Here is a 14,854-nt window from a genome sequence, read left to right on the forward strand (position 1 = left end):
TTGCTGCTGCTGTTGCTGCTGCTGTTGTAGTTGTTGTTGCTGTTGCTGTTGCTGTTGTTGTTGCTGCTGTGGTTGCTGCTGCTCTTGCTGCTGTTGATGTGGCTGGTGATGCTGGTGGTGTGGTGCCCCCTGAGGACCAGTGGGGAGTGTGGGTGAGGGTAGGACCTGCTGCAGCACATGTGTGGGCACCTGTGGGTGGTTGAGGGGATGACTGCCCCCTCGTACTTGACCGAGGAACTGGCCATCGAAGACATGGTTGTCCAGGCAACTGCTAACCAGTCCGGAATCCGTGGAGGAGGTCACATTGTCGAAGCGAGGAGAGTCTAAGCCCTGCCAGAGGAGACCACCATCAGTGGGAAAACTCTGCCGCCAAACAGAAAGTATGCAGTAAGATTAATAACAATACAATACAAAATCAACATCAGTCAGTATTAAAGTACTATGGATTAAGTTTTCTCATGGGTTCAATGGGAAAAACATGCTTGTCCACCATAAAATAATTGATACATTAAATAATTTAACACAAAACATAAAAAAAGAATATAATGAATGAGACATTTAAAATCTCAAACAAATATCAAATGAACCAGAATTACTACTGTGCAAAAAACTTAACAAGTACAAATCAAAGTTGTGAATATAATTGGTATAATAATTATTGCACAACAAAGGTTAAAAAAAAATAAAATAAATAAATAGTGAGATGCAACTTATGGAAAAGTTTGCATTTGGTCATTGCAGTCAACTGGCTATTGAATATCAAATACAGACACAAAGGGAACTTTCTCGTAAAAAAATAACACAACAAAGCAAGATAATTACAGGTATAATCCATGACTTATACTAACATCACAACAGCCTTAGATTAAATAAAAGAATATATCAACAAATAATGGTATCAGACAATGTGTAAACAGCACTACAGATACAGACCCTCGAATCCCGATCTCAGAAAATAAGAGGAATCTCGAAAACTGTACTTATTCTTCCCTGGATTAGTTATGTTTCCCTTGTGAGTGTCATCCACCTGTTGCCCTACCTACGACTACCAGTAGGCTATGTTAAGGTTTGTTTCCACACAATCAGTTCACTACAGTACTGGTTTTACTGTCTTTTTAAGTCACAAAATAAAGGAGAAATTATCCCAGCAGCTTCTCACCACCTGCATAATTTTGCAAGAAGTAGAATTCGTAAACAATCAAATTATTATATGATTGAATAAATGGCTCATGAAGCATATGCTACGACGTAAACAATTCCCTTTGAGTAAACAGCCGAACCTTACTTCAAAATCCTATACCAGGACCATCGACCAGCACTGTGCCATCATAGGATCGCATGTGATAGCAAGGTACATCTGGCATAAGTTACCTTGAATCTGTTGTTTAATCTGACTAATGGAAGTATTAATTACAAAAATTCAACAAATAACTTTACTGTAATATTTATTATTACAAATACAGTAAACAGAAAGATATCACTCTATTTAACTCTCGGTAAGCCGCTGTGACGTAAACAAACCCAGCAAACTCACTTTTAGAAATGGCGGGAATTACATTGCACCAAATACCCGTAAAGGCTAAACCTATTAAGTTCTGCCTACTATAGATTAGATTCTGTGCATTGCACTATGGCTTAAAATTTACCATCAGTATAGTACTGTACTAAGACAATTAAGCTAAGTTTACACTGGTGCTTTGGAGTCCTACCTTGGCAACACTCAACTTGTAATTTTTTGTTTTGTATTTAAAGTATGCATACAGGGATAATTTTTATACAGTACTTAATTAAGAAGTAAAATAAATGTTGAACTGAATTGTGTACGTATAAGCAAACTTGACGAAGCCTTCTGAACCGTTGTTAGACTTGGGGTAACATATGGATGACCCACCAAGAAGAAGTCAACTCAGGACACCAAATATCCTCAAAAACCAGTCCAGTCTTTAGTCCTAAGGGTTCCCGGATTTGAGGGTCTACACCTGTATATACAACATCTGTGAGATGGTCGTGTACTGTGAGACATTTCCCGCAAAAAGAATGTAGAAAAATGTATTTGTTCAGTTTGAGTCTTGAACATTAGTAAGACTCTATGTTTACTGGTAGTATATATACAGTATATATATATATATATATATATATATATATATATATATATATATATATATATATATATATATATATATATATATATATATATATATATATATATATATATATATATATATATACCTGTATATATATACATATATACTATCTCAAAAATGTTCCATGCTGTTATTTGCACCTTCCTGAATGTTTTGAGTGAGCACTGTTTATAAAGCCATTACTGTACTTTTTTCCCGATTCGTCAACTGATTGTAAATTTTTTTCAGTTAATTCCAGTTAATTTTGTGGACTACAGCTCCTGTGCATCCATTACATAGAACCAGACAGAATTACAGAAAAGAACATTTTTTTTACAATTTTCTAAGTTGCCCCAACAGATAAATTTTAATTTGCCAGAAGTAAATCTAGCCACAATAAAATAAATGTTGGGCTGCCTTTAATTATTAAGACAGGACTATAGGTTTTACCTACCATTTAATAAGTCCTTTTACATATGAAGGAATAAAAAAAAAAAAAAAATAAACACTGACTTATTTACCACAAAAGAACAGCCAACTTTGACCTGCAGTATCATAAAATTCTTCTAAGACAACTCCTTCATAATAAGGTAAGCAAGAACCAGTCAATTGGTCACTCAATCAGGACAGGTACAGTATATTTATATAATGTTGATGGATACAGATAAAAATACAAAGCTAAAAAAACAGACTACAGGAGAAATAAAATGGGATACAGAAATACATTACAGAAGAGATGAAATAAATGGGTTACAAAGATGCATTACAGATGAGGAAAAATGAAAAGGCCACCAAGTAAAGATACAACGTCAACAAGCCACGCGTCGTCAGTAAATACACTACTCCTTATGGGTACTACATCCCCGCATTCACCCACTCATTGACCTGAACTCCAAGAAGCCAATCAGTGTACCCAAATGAGCAGAGTTTCGTGAAAAAGATTTGTGGCGGTTAAAGAGTATTAGGCAAAAAACAGATAACCGAGGACAGACACATGAATGGTCTCAGAGAAAAGGATGAACAGTCGAAGAAATGGCCGACTGGAGGGACAGACGGACAGACAGACATGTGACTGGTAGGAAGGACAGACAAAAAAACAAATGACTGGATGGAGGGACAGACAAACATACAAATGACTGGGTGTGAAGGACAAACAAACAAACAAATGACTGGGAGGAACAAACAAACACATGACTGGCAGGAGAAACATACAAACATGTGACTGGTTAGAGAGACAGACAAACAAATATGTGACTGGTAGGTGGGACAATCAAATGACCAGTTAGAGGGACAGACAAACAAACACGTAACAGGTTAATGGGACAGACAGACACAGACACTAAACACTGCTTAGTCCCCCTCCAGTCTCAGAGGTAGGGGACTGTAAACTATGGAGCTGAGAAGCATCAGTGTAAAATGATGACTTGCAGTGTTTTCTAACTCTTCCATACTTAACACTGCAGTAGAACCAACAGTTGCAGTATACATGGGTGATATAATTCCCTCTACCTTGTCAACACAGACATAAACACAACAACAAGCAGAATCATATAATACAGCACGTGTGTAAAGAACAGATAAAGGCAAATAAGAAAACTACTCCTTACACAGAAGCACACAGCATGAAAAGATAAATTTCAGACCTCAAGTTTTAAAACATTTATACACAAAGTCTACAGGATCGTTTATTACACGGGAAGATTTACAAACCTTTCAAACAAAAGTTTTAGCGGTGCTATGAAAGTGTTTTAATATCTCTATGAATTTAATTGACTAATACTGTACTATATATTTATAAAAGATATGGTTATACTGTACAATATATTACTATACAGTATAAGATAAAAATGTATTTCTGCATCCAGTTATTCACTGTAGTTAAAACAACTTACAATACAGTATTGTAGTTAAAGTTTTTGAACCAAAAGTTGCTGTAACACCTCTAGGAAAAGTCTATTACAGATATAGTGAGGACTGCTGGAGAGTCATTCAAACATTGTCTCACTATCATACAGCTGCAGGTAGTAGAGTTAACAGAAACCTGACCATAACAAACTGAGATACAAAACCTTCTCATCTGTTAACCAGTGACGATGATGATTACACTGGGGTACTGTTTTGTATAGCCTAAGCCCTTCTGAACTAAAACAATAAGCTAGTTAATCTTCCTAACATGCACTTCACTCCCCAGTTCTTCTGATGAAATACTTAATACCTACACCAAGCTACAGTATAAGTATTGAGAGATAACAATTCCACAGAAGTACAATTTTTTTTTTACCAAACAAACACTTCTCCCAGTGAGGTGCGGTAAAGTACTACAGTAATGCCCGGCCCATGATCTGTTATACGATGTAGGCATGTTATTTCTCAAGCTATTAACGATGAAGACAATAAATATGATAACCTTACTGGTATGTATAAGCTAATCATTACTCGTAAACAGAGAAAGAAACTTACCGAGCTGGGAAAATTTTCTAGGAAAGTTTCAAGTAAATGGGGATCTCTGTAAGGAAAAAAAAACCCACCAGAATTAAAACACAGTACAAGTAGTTCATCAGCATAAATAAAAAATAATAAGCCCCTTCTTTCATCAAATTATTGTACAGTAACGATATAAATTTTCAGAAAACATACTACAAAAGCTTCAGTCTACCATAAAGTTTTAATATTTTTGGTAAAGATATGCTCAAAAGTTCCTCAATACAGTATGTCAGTTAGAATAAAAAAAACTGGAGGGTTGAGGATGACTTAATAATATTTAGGATATTTATCAAAGGTGAGTAATTAAATGGTAGTGAGCTCATAATACTTAAGAAGACATGATAACAGAGGGTGTCCACAGGTACCTAAACTAACCACACCATGACTCTTTTTTTCTATATCGTTACCTCAAAAAATAAAAGGATTCCCGTACAAAAAATTCTTAAATCAGTTTGTTTCTAGTTTTCAAGAATCTTCAGGTTTAGTTTAGTCACTTCTGCTAATGTCACTCTGTGGATCTATCAGATGAAAACAAAGACTCGACACTCTGTCAGATTACAGCAACACTAGACCACTGAGCACTGTTGTATGAATGTACCACTGAATCATAACAAACAGTGCCTTGACAATAAAACTACATTTCCTTACAAAGTGCGTGTCTTCTCTTACCATATCTTTGAAAAAATATAGATTTAAGACCAATTTTTTTAAGTTCTACATAATTTTATTCTCAAACCAAAAGAATTTACATTCTTAAACTGGATTCCTATTATTCTGAAGGTAACAATATCCTCTTAAAAGTCAAAGCATAGGTAGCTTAGGTACATCCCTTTCATAAACTGTACCTTACTACTGTAAAGCATTAGCAAGGATACTCACCCTATTACGTCAAGCAGTCTCTGTTTCTGGCCATCATCATCCATTGCAAGCTAGACATGACTGAAAAAAAATAAAAATAATAATAACTAAACTTTCAGGAATATTAAATTAATGAACACTATCAAGAACTGAACCCTTTATAGCTACACCCTGTACTATGAAAAGGTGTAAGTATGAGCTAAAATATCTAGTATCCTGAGTTCCAAATATAAACTAGCCCCTTAAGATAAAATATTTAAGAAAAATTCAAAGCAGTAATTTTAATGATAAATAAACAATTATACATATACAGTAAATAAATAAATATATACCCGGCACATAAAAATGAATGGTATCCAGAACAGTTGTCAGTCCTCCCCTCCCCTCCGAGTGCCTCCAATCTTCCTAATCCATTTATCCATCATAAGCCGAGTTTATCTTAGGGGTGTGATTGACTCGTGGAAGAATCCTCTAATACTACTGTGAAGTCCCCATGTAACGGACTTCTCTCTCCGTAAAATCCGTCAGATGGGGGGAGAGTTCAAGCACTTTCACATCTCTTATAGTTCATTAAATGGAAGTTTCACATCTAACAGACCCTCGATATAATGGAATTTCCTCTCCATATAGTCCGTTAAATAGAGGTTTCACGGTATATGTTTCTCTCCTCAGCAGGTGTGGGAATGTACACCACACTACAGCACCACAAGGATGGTCTGTGAACATAGACAAAAGAAGCTTGCTGAAAATAAATGATAAATAATGCAAAAATGCTTTATTAGCCTCCTAATATATATCTCTTAACTGTCGTCTGATAAATATGAGATCTGCAGTGAATTTATACATTCCATGACACACTGATATTTCCCAATATTTCTTCTTTAGTGCTGTAGTGTAAAGATTCTAGTTTTTACCCTTACAGTTCTGGCCCCAGTTGCAAGAGGCACACTATCCCCAATTTATGTTTTATTTTTATATTAATTAAAACAAACACATTAATCACACATAATAAATGAAGTAAAGCATAAAAAAATCCTCCATTAGCAGGTGTAGAGTACTATACTGTTGTGTTCCTTTACAACTCATTATTCTAGGCCAACATCACAAGGTCACACACCCCTCTACCACCACCGTGAAACTCCAAAGATAACGTAACCTCTGTAAGTTGACGAAAATGGCCACAGACATACACTTTTATATACTCTACAGTTAACCAGCCAAACCTAACTTACCAAATACTTCAGAATTAAATTAAGTACCGGTACCTTGGTTAAGTTCAACCGTTTGTTTTGGTGGTTCAATCTAGCTAAAATCAGAAAGTTCAGTGATGTTCATGGAACAAAACGCTGGTACTGCAATGTTCTACGACACTTTATTGATTCACCTCTTATCGTTCAACACTTGGTTCATAAACAGGTACAGTACAAACCTTCAAAAACCGCAGAGATTTTTTAAAACAGGACATGTTGTTCCTCGAGTTAGGGTAGTGATTTTTTTATCTTTGTTATTTAAGAAGTAAATGAAACATTTAACTGGGTTTGTTTAAGTGTGTGGAAACAAAACTTGAAGTTGTCTACCGGTAAGCCGATGGCATTATGGATGATCTAGGACCAAGGAAACTAAATAATCCCCGATTTGAGAAGGAAACAAACGAATCTTAGTTAATTACATAAATTTCCAAATACTGTACAATGCAAAAGAAAAGTAAACTATTACAGTAATACTTGACAAACAATATGCACCTTAACAAACAACTTGAGGAAATTTCTCCGTTAGAGGTAAAAACTTTCTTACTTCATTAGGACAAAAAGTGAACGATACATTATATACTGTATATGAATGTAGTAGTTTCTGGTACTTCTGGAATGAAAACAATTGCCACAAATTTCTGGTGGAAATATTCATACATAAAATTAATCAAATCTAATTTAATACTTATCATCCTCCATAAAAAAAAACTTGCAAATGAAATCACCAAACAATAAAACCTTTTAATTATACTGGATTAAACAAAGCAGTGCATAGGAGCTCTGGAACTTGAAAAAATCATAAGAATTATATTACATCAAATTCCTAGTCCATGTTTTCATTCTCGTGACATTAAAAAAGGCTTTATCTTCAATGGAGAAATGTCCTCAAGTTGGTAGTTTAGGAATACAACTGTCAAGTATTACCACTAGTACCGTATCTCTGGTCCAAAAGTACTAGACTTCCATTCTTTCTTCTCATCTTCTCCAACTCCCTGTTTCTCAGTCCTCATAACATGTACACTGTAGCTGTTTCTGTTGTTACCGATTCTTTTCAACTTCAAATCCTTTCTTTTTTCAGTCTCTAAATTTAATATTTACTTCATGTTATTTATTTTTCACTTTACCACATAACTAAAAGGTGGTATTTCTGACAAATACATCTATTTCCTTAACATGGCCCGCTTACCTGTAGGATTCTATGAATCTGTAATTTATATTATTTACTTGGCCATTTATTCTTATTCACACGCTCACTCACCACCTTATGTAGCAAACTCACCATTATGTAAAAGTGGGCTGGGCTAACAACAGGAAGACAATTAGCAACAGAGAGACTGCTCACAACAACTCCATGTTATTCCCCAAATCGGAGGTTGTCGGCTCACTCTGTTTACATCGGAGGACGCGACGCTAAAACCTTTCTCACCACACAAACAAACACCCTTAATAATAATAATACCTATCATCAAATATCTAGAATGTCTAGAAATATTTAATTCGAGTAATACGTAGATTATATTGGTTTAATGTCGTGCCCAAATCCCTGCCATATACAACTAGCGCAGTCAGCCCGAAAATTTTTTAACCTAGCATAGTGTGTCCCGACACCTCCCGATCAAGAGTTGGCATAAACCCTCCAGTCTTCGGTTCTCTTAATTTTGACCAACAAATTATCGAAATGTTTTAAGTGAAATATAATTATTAATATAAGTAATAATAGATTCATAAAAGCACTATAGTCTACATGTATTAACTAACGAATAAATATAAGCCTAGAGAATTTGATTGAAATATATACTGAGGAACATTATTGAAGGCAAGTATTCTACTGCACTGAACAAGTTGTGGTGATGCACATGTACATATAAAAGTCAGAACAGATATCACTGCGCAAAATACCCCTTCACTTTTATACCGGGGTTGTGTGAGGGTGATTCAGTCTGCCATCACTTATGAAAATCTAACGTATTATAATTCTAACGCATACAAAAACATTATTTTACGTAAATTAATGAATCCCTAAAATCTATTGTGACTTTCACAGGTGTTGATAATATATTGGATTTGGTATACTGTATACAGAAGACCTTAAATAATACGTACTGACAAAGTGGACGAACAATGGTAATGATATTTTGTAATCATGGCCCATAATTATAAAAAAATAAAGACAATACACATGATAATATTACGCATACGATGATAAGAACTAATAGTCTACAAGAAAATACTTTGTAGTTATTAAGGACAAAATAGAGAACGCGGGGCGCTGGCATCCATCCCCACGGATTATATCAAATTGCCAACTTTTACATTACAGCTCTTCAAAACTTCAAATTCACTTTCGAATGATAATCAGTGTAATTTGATGTGAGAAGCCTTCGCAACGTAATGGTTTTTATGTAACGGAGCAGGCGTTATTGGCTGGTAAGCTATGACGTGCCAGTGACGTCATAAAGCATGCGCACCTCGTGAGGCTTGCTGTGGAGCGTACGGAGGGAGGCGGAGCATGGGCAGCCATTCAATGAAAGACTGATTGATCCCTACTCCATCCCAGACTCGCAAACAAACTTAGTACTTTACTCCTTCCAAAGACTACAAAAGATTTGATTCAACAACCAAAGAATGAATGTTTGCGAACCCCCGAGCTGAAAGGCCCTCTCTGTTACCAAGCCCCAGCAAAATATATTACGAGGCGGGGCACTATGGCAACGCTGCACTACAAGACGGCCTCCATGTTTTAGCTACCAGTAATGCAGCGCACACTCAACGACACTCCCTTATGTTGCTCCTACTCCTCACTCTCACTCCTGCCTCAACACACTCCTGTCTCAACACACTCCTGTCTCAACACATGCCTGCAACATCCTTTACGTATGTGTACAAAATAGCGGGAAGACAAAATATCAGTTCTTGCAAATACTGTCACTTCTAGCACTAAGCAGCTTTTAATATAAACTACAATGCAATTATATGTGCTCTGTTTAAACTATACAAGAACATATTACTACTTTAATTAATTAGTAGTTTTAAGCCTATTATGATCACAAATGCATTAGAGATCGTGTGTATCAAAATAATCCACTCTCGTCCTGATATCATACAGTAAACATATAAATTACTGTACACCACCATTACTGTACACCACCAATTACTGTACACCACCAATACTGTACACCACCATTACTGTACACCACCATTACTGTACACCACCATTACTGTACACCACCATTTACTGTACACCACCATTACTGTACACCACCATTACTGTACACCACCATTACTGTACACCACCATTACTGTACACCACCAATTACTGTACACCACCATTACTGTACACCACCATTACTGTACACCACCATTACTGTACACCACCAATTACTGTACACCACCAATTACTGTACACCACCATTACTGTACACCACCAATTACTGTACACCACCAATTACTGTACACCACCAATTACTGTACACCACCAATTACTGTACACCACCATTACTGTACACCACCAATTACTGTACACCACCAATTACTGTAAAACCTTAATAAACTCGGTGTAAATACCTCGGTGATCTTATCGGTGTTGCTGGTTTTTTGTTTTTTTGCAAATTTAAAACGAATATTTATGCAGCTAATGATTGATATTAACTCAACTTAAAACTAAAAATATGAGCCAAAGTGTTGAATAAATTATAGAATGAAAACAATAAGTTGATTAATATATTACCAATAAAAAAATAGAAAAGAAAAAACGATTAAAAAAAATTGAATGAAAAGTTTATTCCCATAAGTAGGATGAAAAAAAATCGGTGTGAAATGTAACAATGAGATACTGGCAGATATTTGTGAGTGATATCATTGAGTTAGGTTAGGTTTAGTTTGGAGAGGTTAGGTTTAAAGTGTTTTATAGGCGTAGGAGTGAATGTCATGTAACTCTGATTTTACACACACACACACACACACACACACACACACACACACACATACACACACACACAGGTTCCAAGAAAAGTATTGTGTCACCTGGGAAACAATGATAGCGAGTGTGAGAACAACGCTTGGAAAAAATGTAAAGCCCAGAGTTACTTCATATAGGAGGGGGGTGAAGGGAGGTGTAGGGGGGGAGAGCGGGGAGTGTTTGGGATGGGGTGTAGGGGATGGGGTGTAGGGGAAGGGGTGTTAGGGAGGGAGTGTGTGGGAGAGGAGAGCCATCTAGAGCAAAGAGTCTGTAGAAGGCTTGTAGTATATTCTGATACTATTTAGTTAACTCAATACACTATGACTGTAGGGAAGGAGAGGTGTAGGTGTAAAAAAAATAAAATAAATAAATAAAAATAAAATAAAATAAATACAGTAAATAAAAAAACAATAAAAATCACAATAACAAATAAAAGAAAAACACCAATAACTATTTTAAACTCTTGATACCGATAAGAGAATATATTTAGCCAGAAAAAATACAATAACAACAATATCGACATGGCTGAGATAAGAAAGAGCCCTTGAGTACTCTAAGTGGCACCTGATAAACTCCCGTACACTTATCTCAAGGAATTACAATATATACAACATTCAGCACCATATGGATTGGAACATGTTAAAATGTGTAATTAAATGCATATTCGAATGTTACCGCGTTTATCATAGTTTTTTTATCCAATAGTATTATTTTTTTATATTTTCTCAACCGCATTAACACAATTCAAGGAAAAGATTTTACTGTAAAAAAAAATCTGAAATCTGGGAAATCCTTGAGGTGAAACTTTACAAAATTTAATAATATTAGTTGATGATTCGTCTCTATCTGGTAATGATGCAATAATAATAACAACAACAACAACAACAACAATAATAATAATATTAAACATTTATATCAATGTTTATAAGCTACCAACCAGTCTAAGCTCTTGTACACTAATTAGAATTTGCCAGTTTAAAAGCTCTATTGACATAATGTACAGTAATCACCAACCTTACGCTGGGTAAACACTATAAATATCGTACTAATATTGAGTATTGTCGTAAGAACGTTGCTCAACACGGTAACATCAACCATCAATTTGTTTACATAAGTTTGGTAAGGTTCCTGTGTTTACTAGTTAGGTTTGGATACGACAAAATCACCTGTATCTGTGCCTGTTTCTGTGTACTGTACCTGTGATCTATTTGAGTACTGTACCTGTAATATATTTGTGAATCTGTTCCTGTATTTGAGTACCTGTAATCTATTTGTGAACCTGTTCCTGTGTTTGAGTACCTGTAATTTATTTGTGTACCTGTAATCTATTTGTGTACCTGTATCTCTCTCTACCTGTATAGTTGTTTCCTAAATAACACACAGTAACACGAATATAAGGTACGGGAGGGCGTCAGATATAATTCACACCTGTACGCTGCCTGTGTCGGGTTACTGGCTGGCTGGTACTGTCACCCCATCCTCACACTACACCCGTCTCACTCACTCTCTGTACTGTACCTATAAGTAAATTAACACCCAGTAAAGCCACAACACCGATCTCTCCACCTGTACCTACAACCGAAGTAACAACACAACAGGTCAACAACAGACGAAGGAGGACCCAAACAACACTGTACTGTATGTGTGTCTTGGCTGAACAAGGGCAAGAGGATGAAGGTGAAGAGCAGAAGGTTGGCAGAAGAGAGGTAAAAGAATAATGAGAAAAGAGGAAGGAAGAGATGCAGGAGATAGACACAGTGTAGTTGTAGGGTAAGAGGGGTGTTGTAGTAGACACAGTGTGGTTGTAGTACACATAGTGTGGTTGTAGTAGTAGATGGCCACACTGTGTGGTTATAATTGAATGATTGAGAGGGGCAACACAGCCAGTGAGTGAAGCTTTTGTGAGGCGACCTTGTGACGGCCTGGCCAAGGAGGGGAGGGCGGTCGGGAGGGGTGGGAGAGATAGCTAGTTGCGCCCCCACCCTCCCTACAACGCCCGAGAGGTTGGAGGGGGGAAGGGTGAAGAGGAGGAAGACAATGCTATCCCCCTCCCTATAATGCCCGAAAGGTTGTGCGGTGAGGAGGAGGAAAACAATGTTATCCCCCAACCTACTATGTCCAGACTGGGTGGGGCTGAGTTCAGGAGGCGGCAACGCTATCCTATCTTCCTCAACCTCTCCACGCCCAGGGGAAGGGGAGGAGAGGGGAAGGGGAAGGGGAGGAGAGGGGAGGGAGAAGAGAAGAGAGCTCTAACAAGAAAAAGGAAACTAGGAAGGGAACTCATAAACAAGAAAAAAGGACACACTATTAAGCGTAGAATATTTCCCTGAGCACGAGCGCCTGTCATGTTACCTGCCACTGTCCTCTATACATACTCGTCAAGTTTATAGTAAAAAACAAAGACGACAAAATATAGACGTAGGTAGGGTAAGGGTAGGGTAAGGTAAGTTAGGGTAAGGTACGGTAAGTTAGGGTAGGGTAAGGTAGGGTAAAGTAGGATAAAGTAGGGTAAGGGTAGGGTAAAGTAGGGTAAGGTAAGTTTGGGTAAGGTAGGGTAAGGGTAGGGTAAGGTAGGGTAAGGGTAGGGTAAAGTAGGGTAAGGTTGGGTAGGGTAAGGTAGGGTAAGGTAGGGTAAGGGTAGGGTAAGGGTATAGGCAGAAGGTGTTTGGGTAAGGTAGAGTAAGGGTAGGGTAGGGTAAGGGTAGGCAAGGTAGGGTAAGGTAGGTAAGGTGTTTGGGTAAGGTAGGTATGGGGTAGGGTAGCAAGTTTGGGTGAAGGTAGGGGTAGGGTAAGGCAAGTTTGGTAAGGTAGGTAGGGTAGGTAGGGTAAGGCAGTGGTAAGGTAGGGTAGGGTAAGGGTAAGGTAGGGCAGGGCAAGGGTAGGATAAGGTAAGCCTGGGGTGTGTAGGGCAGGGTGAGAGGGCATGGCAGTGGGTGTAGGTAGGGTGGAAGGCAGGGTGGCAGGGTAGGGTAGGGTAAGTAGGGTAGGCAAGGCAGGGTAGGGCAAGGTAAGTTTGGGTAGTAGGGTAAGGGTAGGTAAGGTGTTTGGGCATGGTGGCAGGGTAAGTGGTAGGGTAAGGTAGGGCAGGGTATGTAGGGCAGGGTAAGGTAGGAGTTGTGCAGGGTGAAGGCAGGGGTAGGGTAAGGTAGGGCAGGGTAGGCAAGGTAGGGTAGGAAGGTAGGCAAGGCAGGGTAGGGTAAGGTAGGGTAAGGTAGGCAAGGTAGGTAAGGGTAGGCAGTGCAAGGTAGGGCAAGGGTAGGGTAAGGGTAGGTAGGGTGTTGCAGGGTAAGGAGGGCAAGGGGTAGGTAGGGTGAAGGTAGGGTAGGGTAAGGTAAGGGTAGGTAGGCAAGGTAGTAGGGTGGAAGGTAGAGTAAGGTAGGGTAAGGTAAGGTAAGGTAGGGTAGGTAAGGTAAGGTAGGGTAAGGTAGGGTAGGGTAAGGTAAGGTAGGGTAAGGTAGGTAGGTAAGGTAAGGTTGGGGGTGTTATCTTAATCTTGCAAACCCTTAAGAAAAGTTATCTACTCCGGCCATCTTTCACTCTCAAACACATCCATCTTCCTCAAACTTCATCCCTCCCTCCTTACATCCTCCTCCCTCCCCTTACATCCGTCCCCACCCCCTTCCCCACCGACGCCAGCCATATCTCATTCCATCTCGTGTGGCAGTAACTGAATCACTCTCAATGGCGCCGCTCAAATTTTGGGGCTGAGTAGTTGTCGAGAAAACACCACGACACACACATTCTTTCTCATTGCAAAATACCTGGCGCCAGTGTATGTGTGTGTGTGAGCGGGCAGGTGCTACAATTAAGGGGGGGGGGTGCAAAGGTTGTACACGTCGACAGCCCCTTCAGCCACAACTTAACTTCCATTGCACACCAGGTTAGGTTAGGTTAGGTTAGGTTTAAGTTTTACATTAGCTTAGGTTATGTTATATTACACAAGGTTGAGATGCGTTATATAAGAGTGGGTAAAGTGAAGATTAAGGTAAATTAAGATTCGTTAGGTTAGGTTTGATTTGGTGAGGGTAGATTGGATTAGGTTGGTTTGTAAGTTTACGTAACGCTAGGTCAGGTTAGGTTAGAGTCTACGAGAGCTTTCAACAGCTTTTAGCATCGTATGTTGTAGCCAAAGTGACCTAAACTTCAGGGGAGGCACTCGCTGTAGAAGCTCTGAGATCTAT

General features: G+C 38.2%; 1 protein-coding gene across 1 annotated transcript; it reads right to left on the bottom strand.

Moving 5' to 3' along the window:
• Nucleotides 1-3: 3 nt before the first annotated feature.
• Nucleotides 4-6,081, bottom strand: LOC121872863 (probable serine/threonine-protein kinase drkD; the record flags this gene model as incomplete). Its single annotated transcript, XM_042375916.1, has 4 exons — nt 5,798-6,081; nt 5,487-5,546; nt 4,584-4,629; nt 4-363 (listed from the first exon to the last, which is right to left on the bottom strand). Coding segments are annotated over exons 2-4 (450 nt in total), but the record flags the coding sequence as incomplete, so codon positions are not given.
• Nucleotides 6,082-14,854: the final 8,773 nt, after the last annotated feature.

Source organism: Homarus americanus, unplaced genomic scaffold (assembly GCF_018991925.1).
Source record: "Homarus americanus isolate GMGI-L3 unplaced genomic scaffold, GMGI_Hamer_2.0 scaffold11022, whole genome shotgun sequence".
In the NCBI taxonomy this organism is placed as follows: domain Eukaryota; kingdom Metazoa; phylum Arthropoda; class Malacostraca; order Decapoda; family Nephropidae; genus Homarus; species Homarus americanus.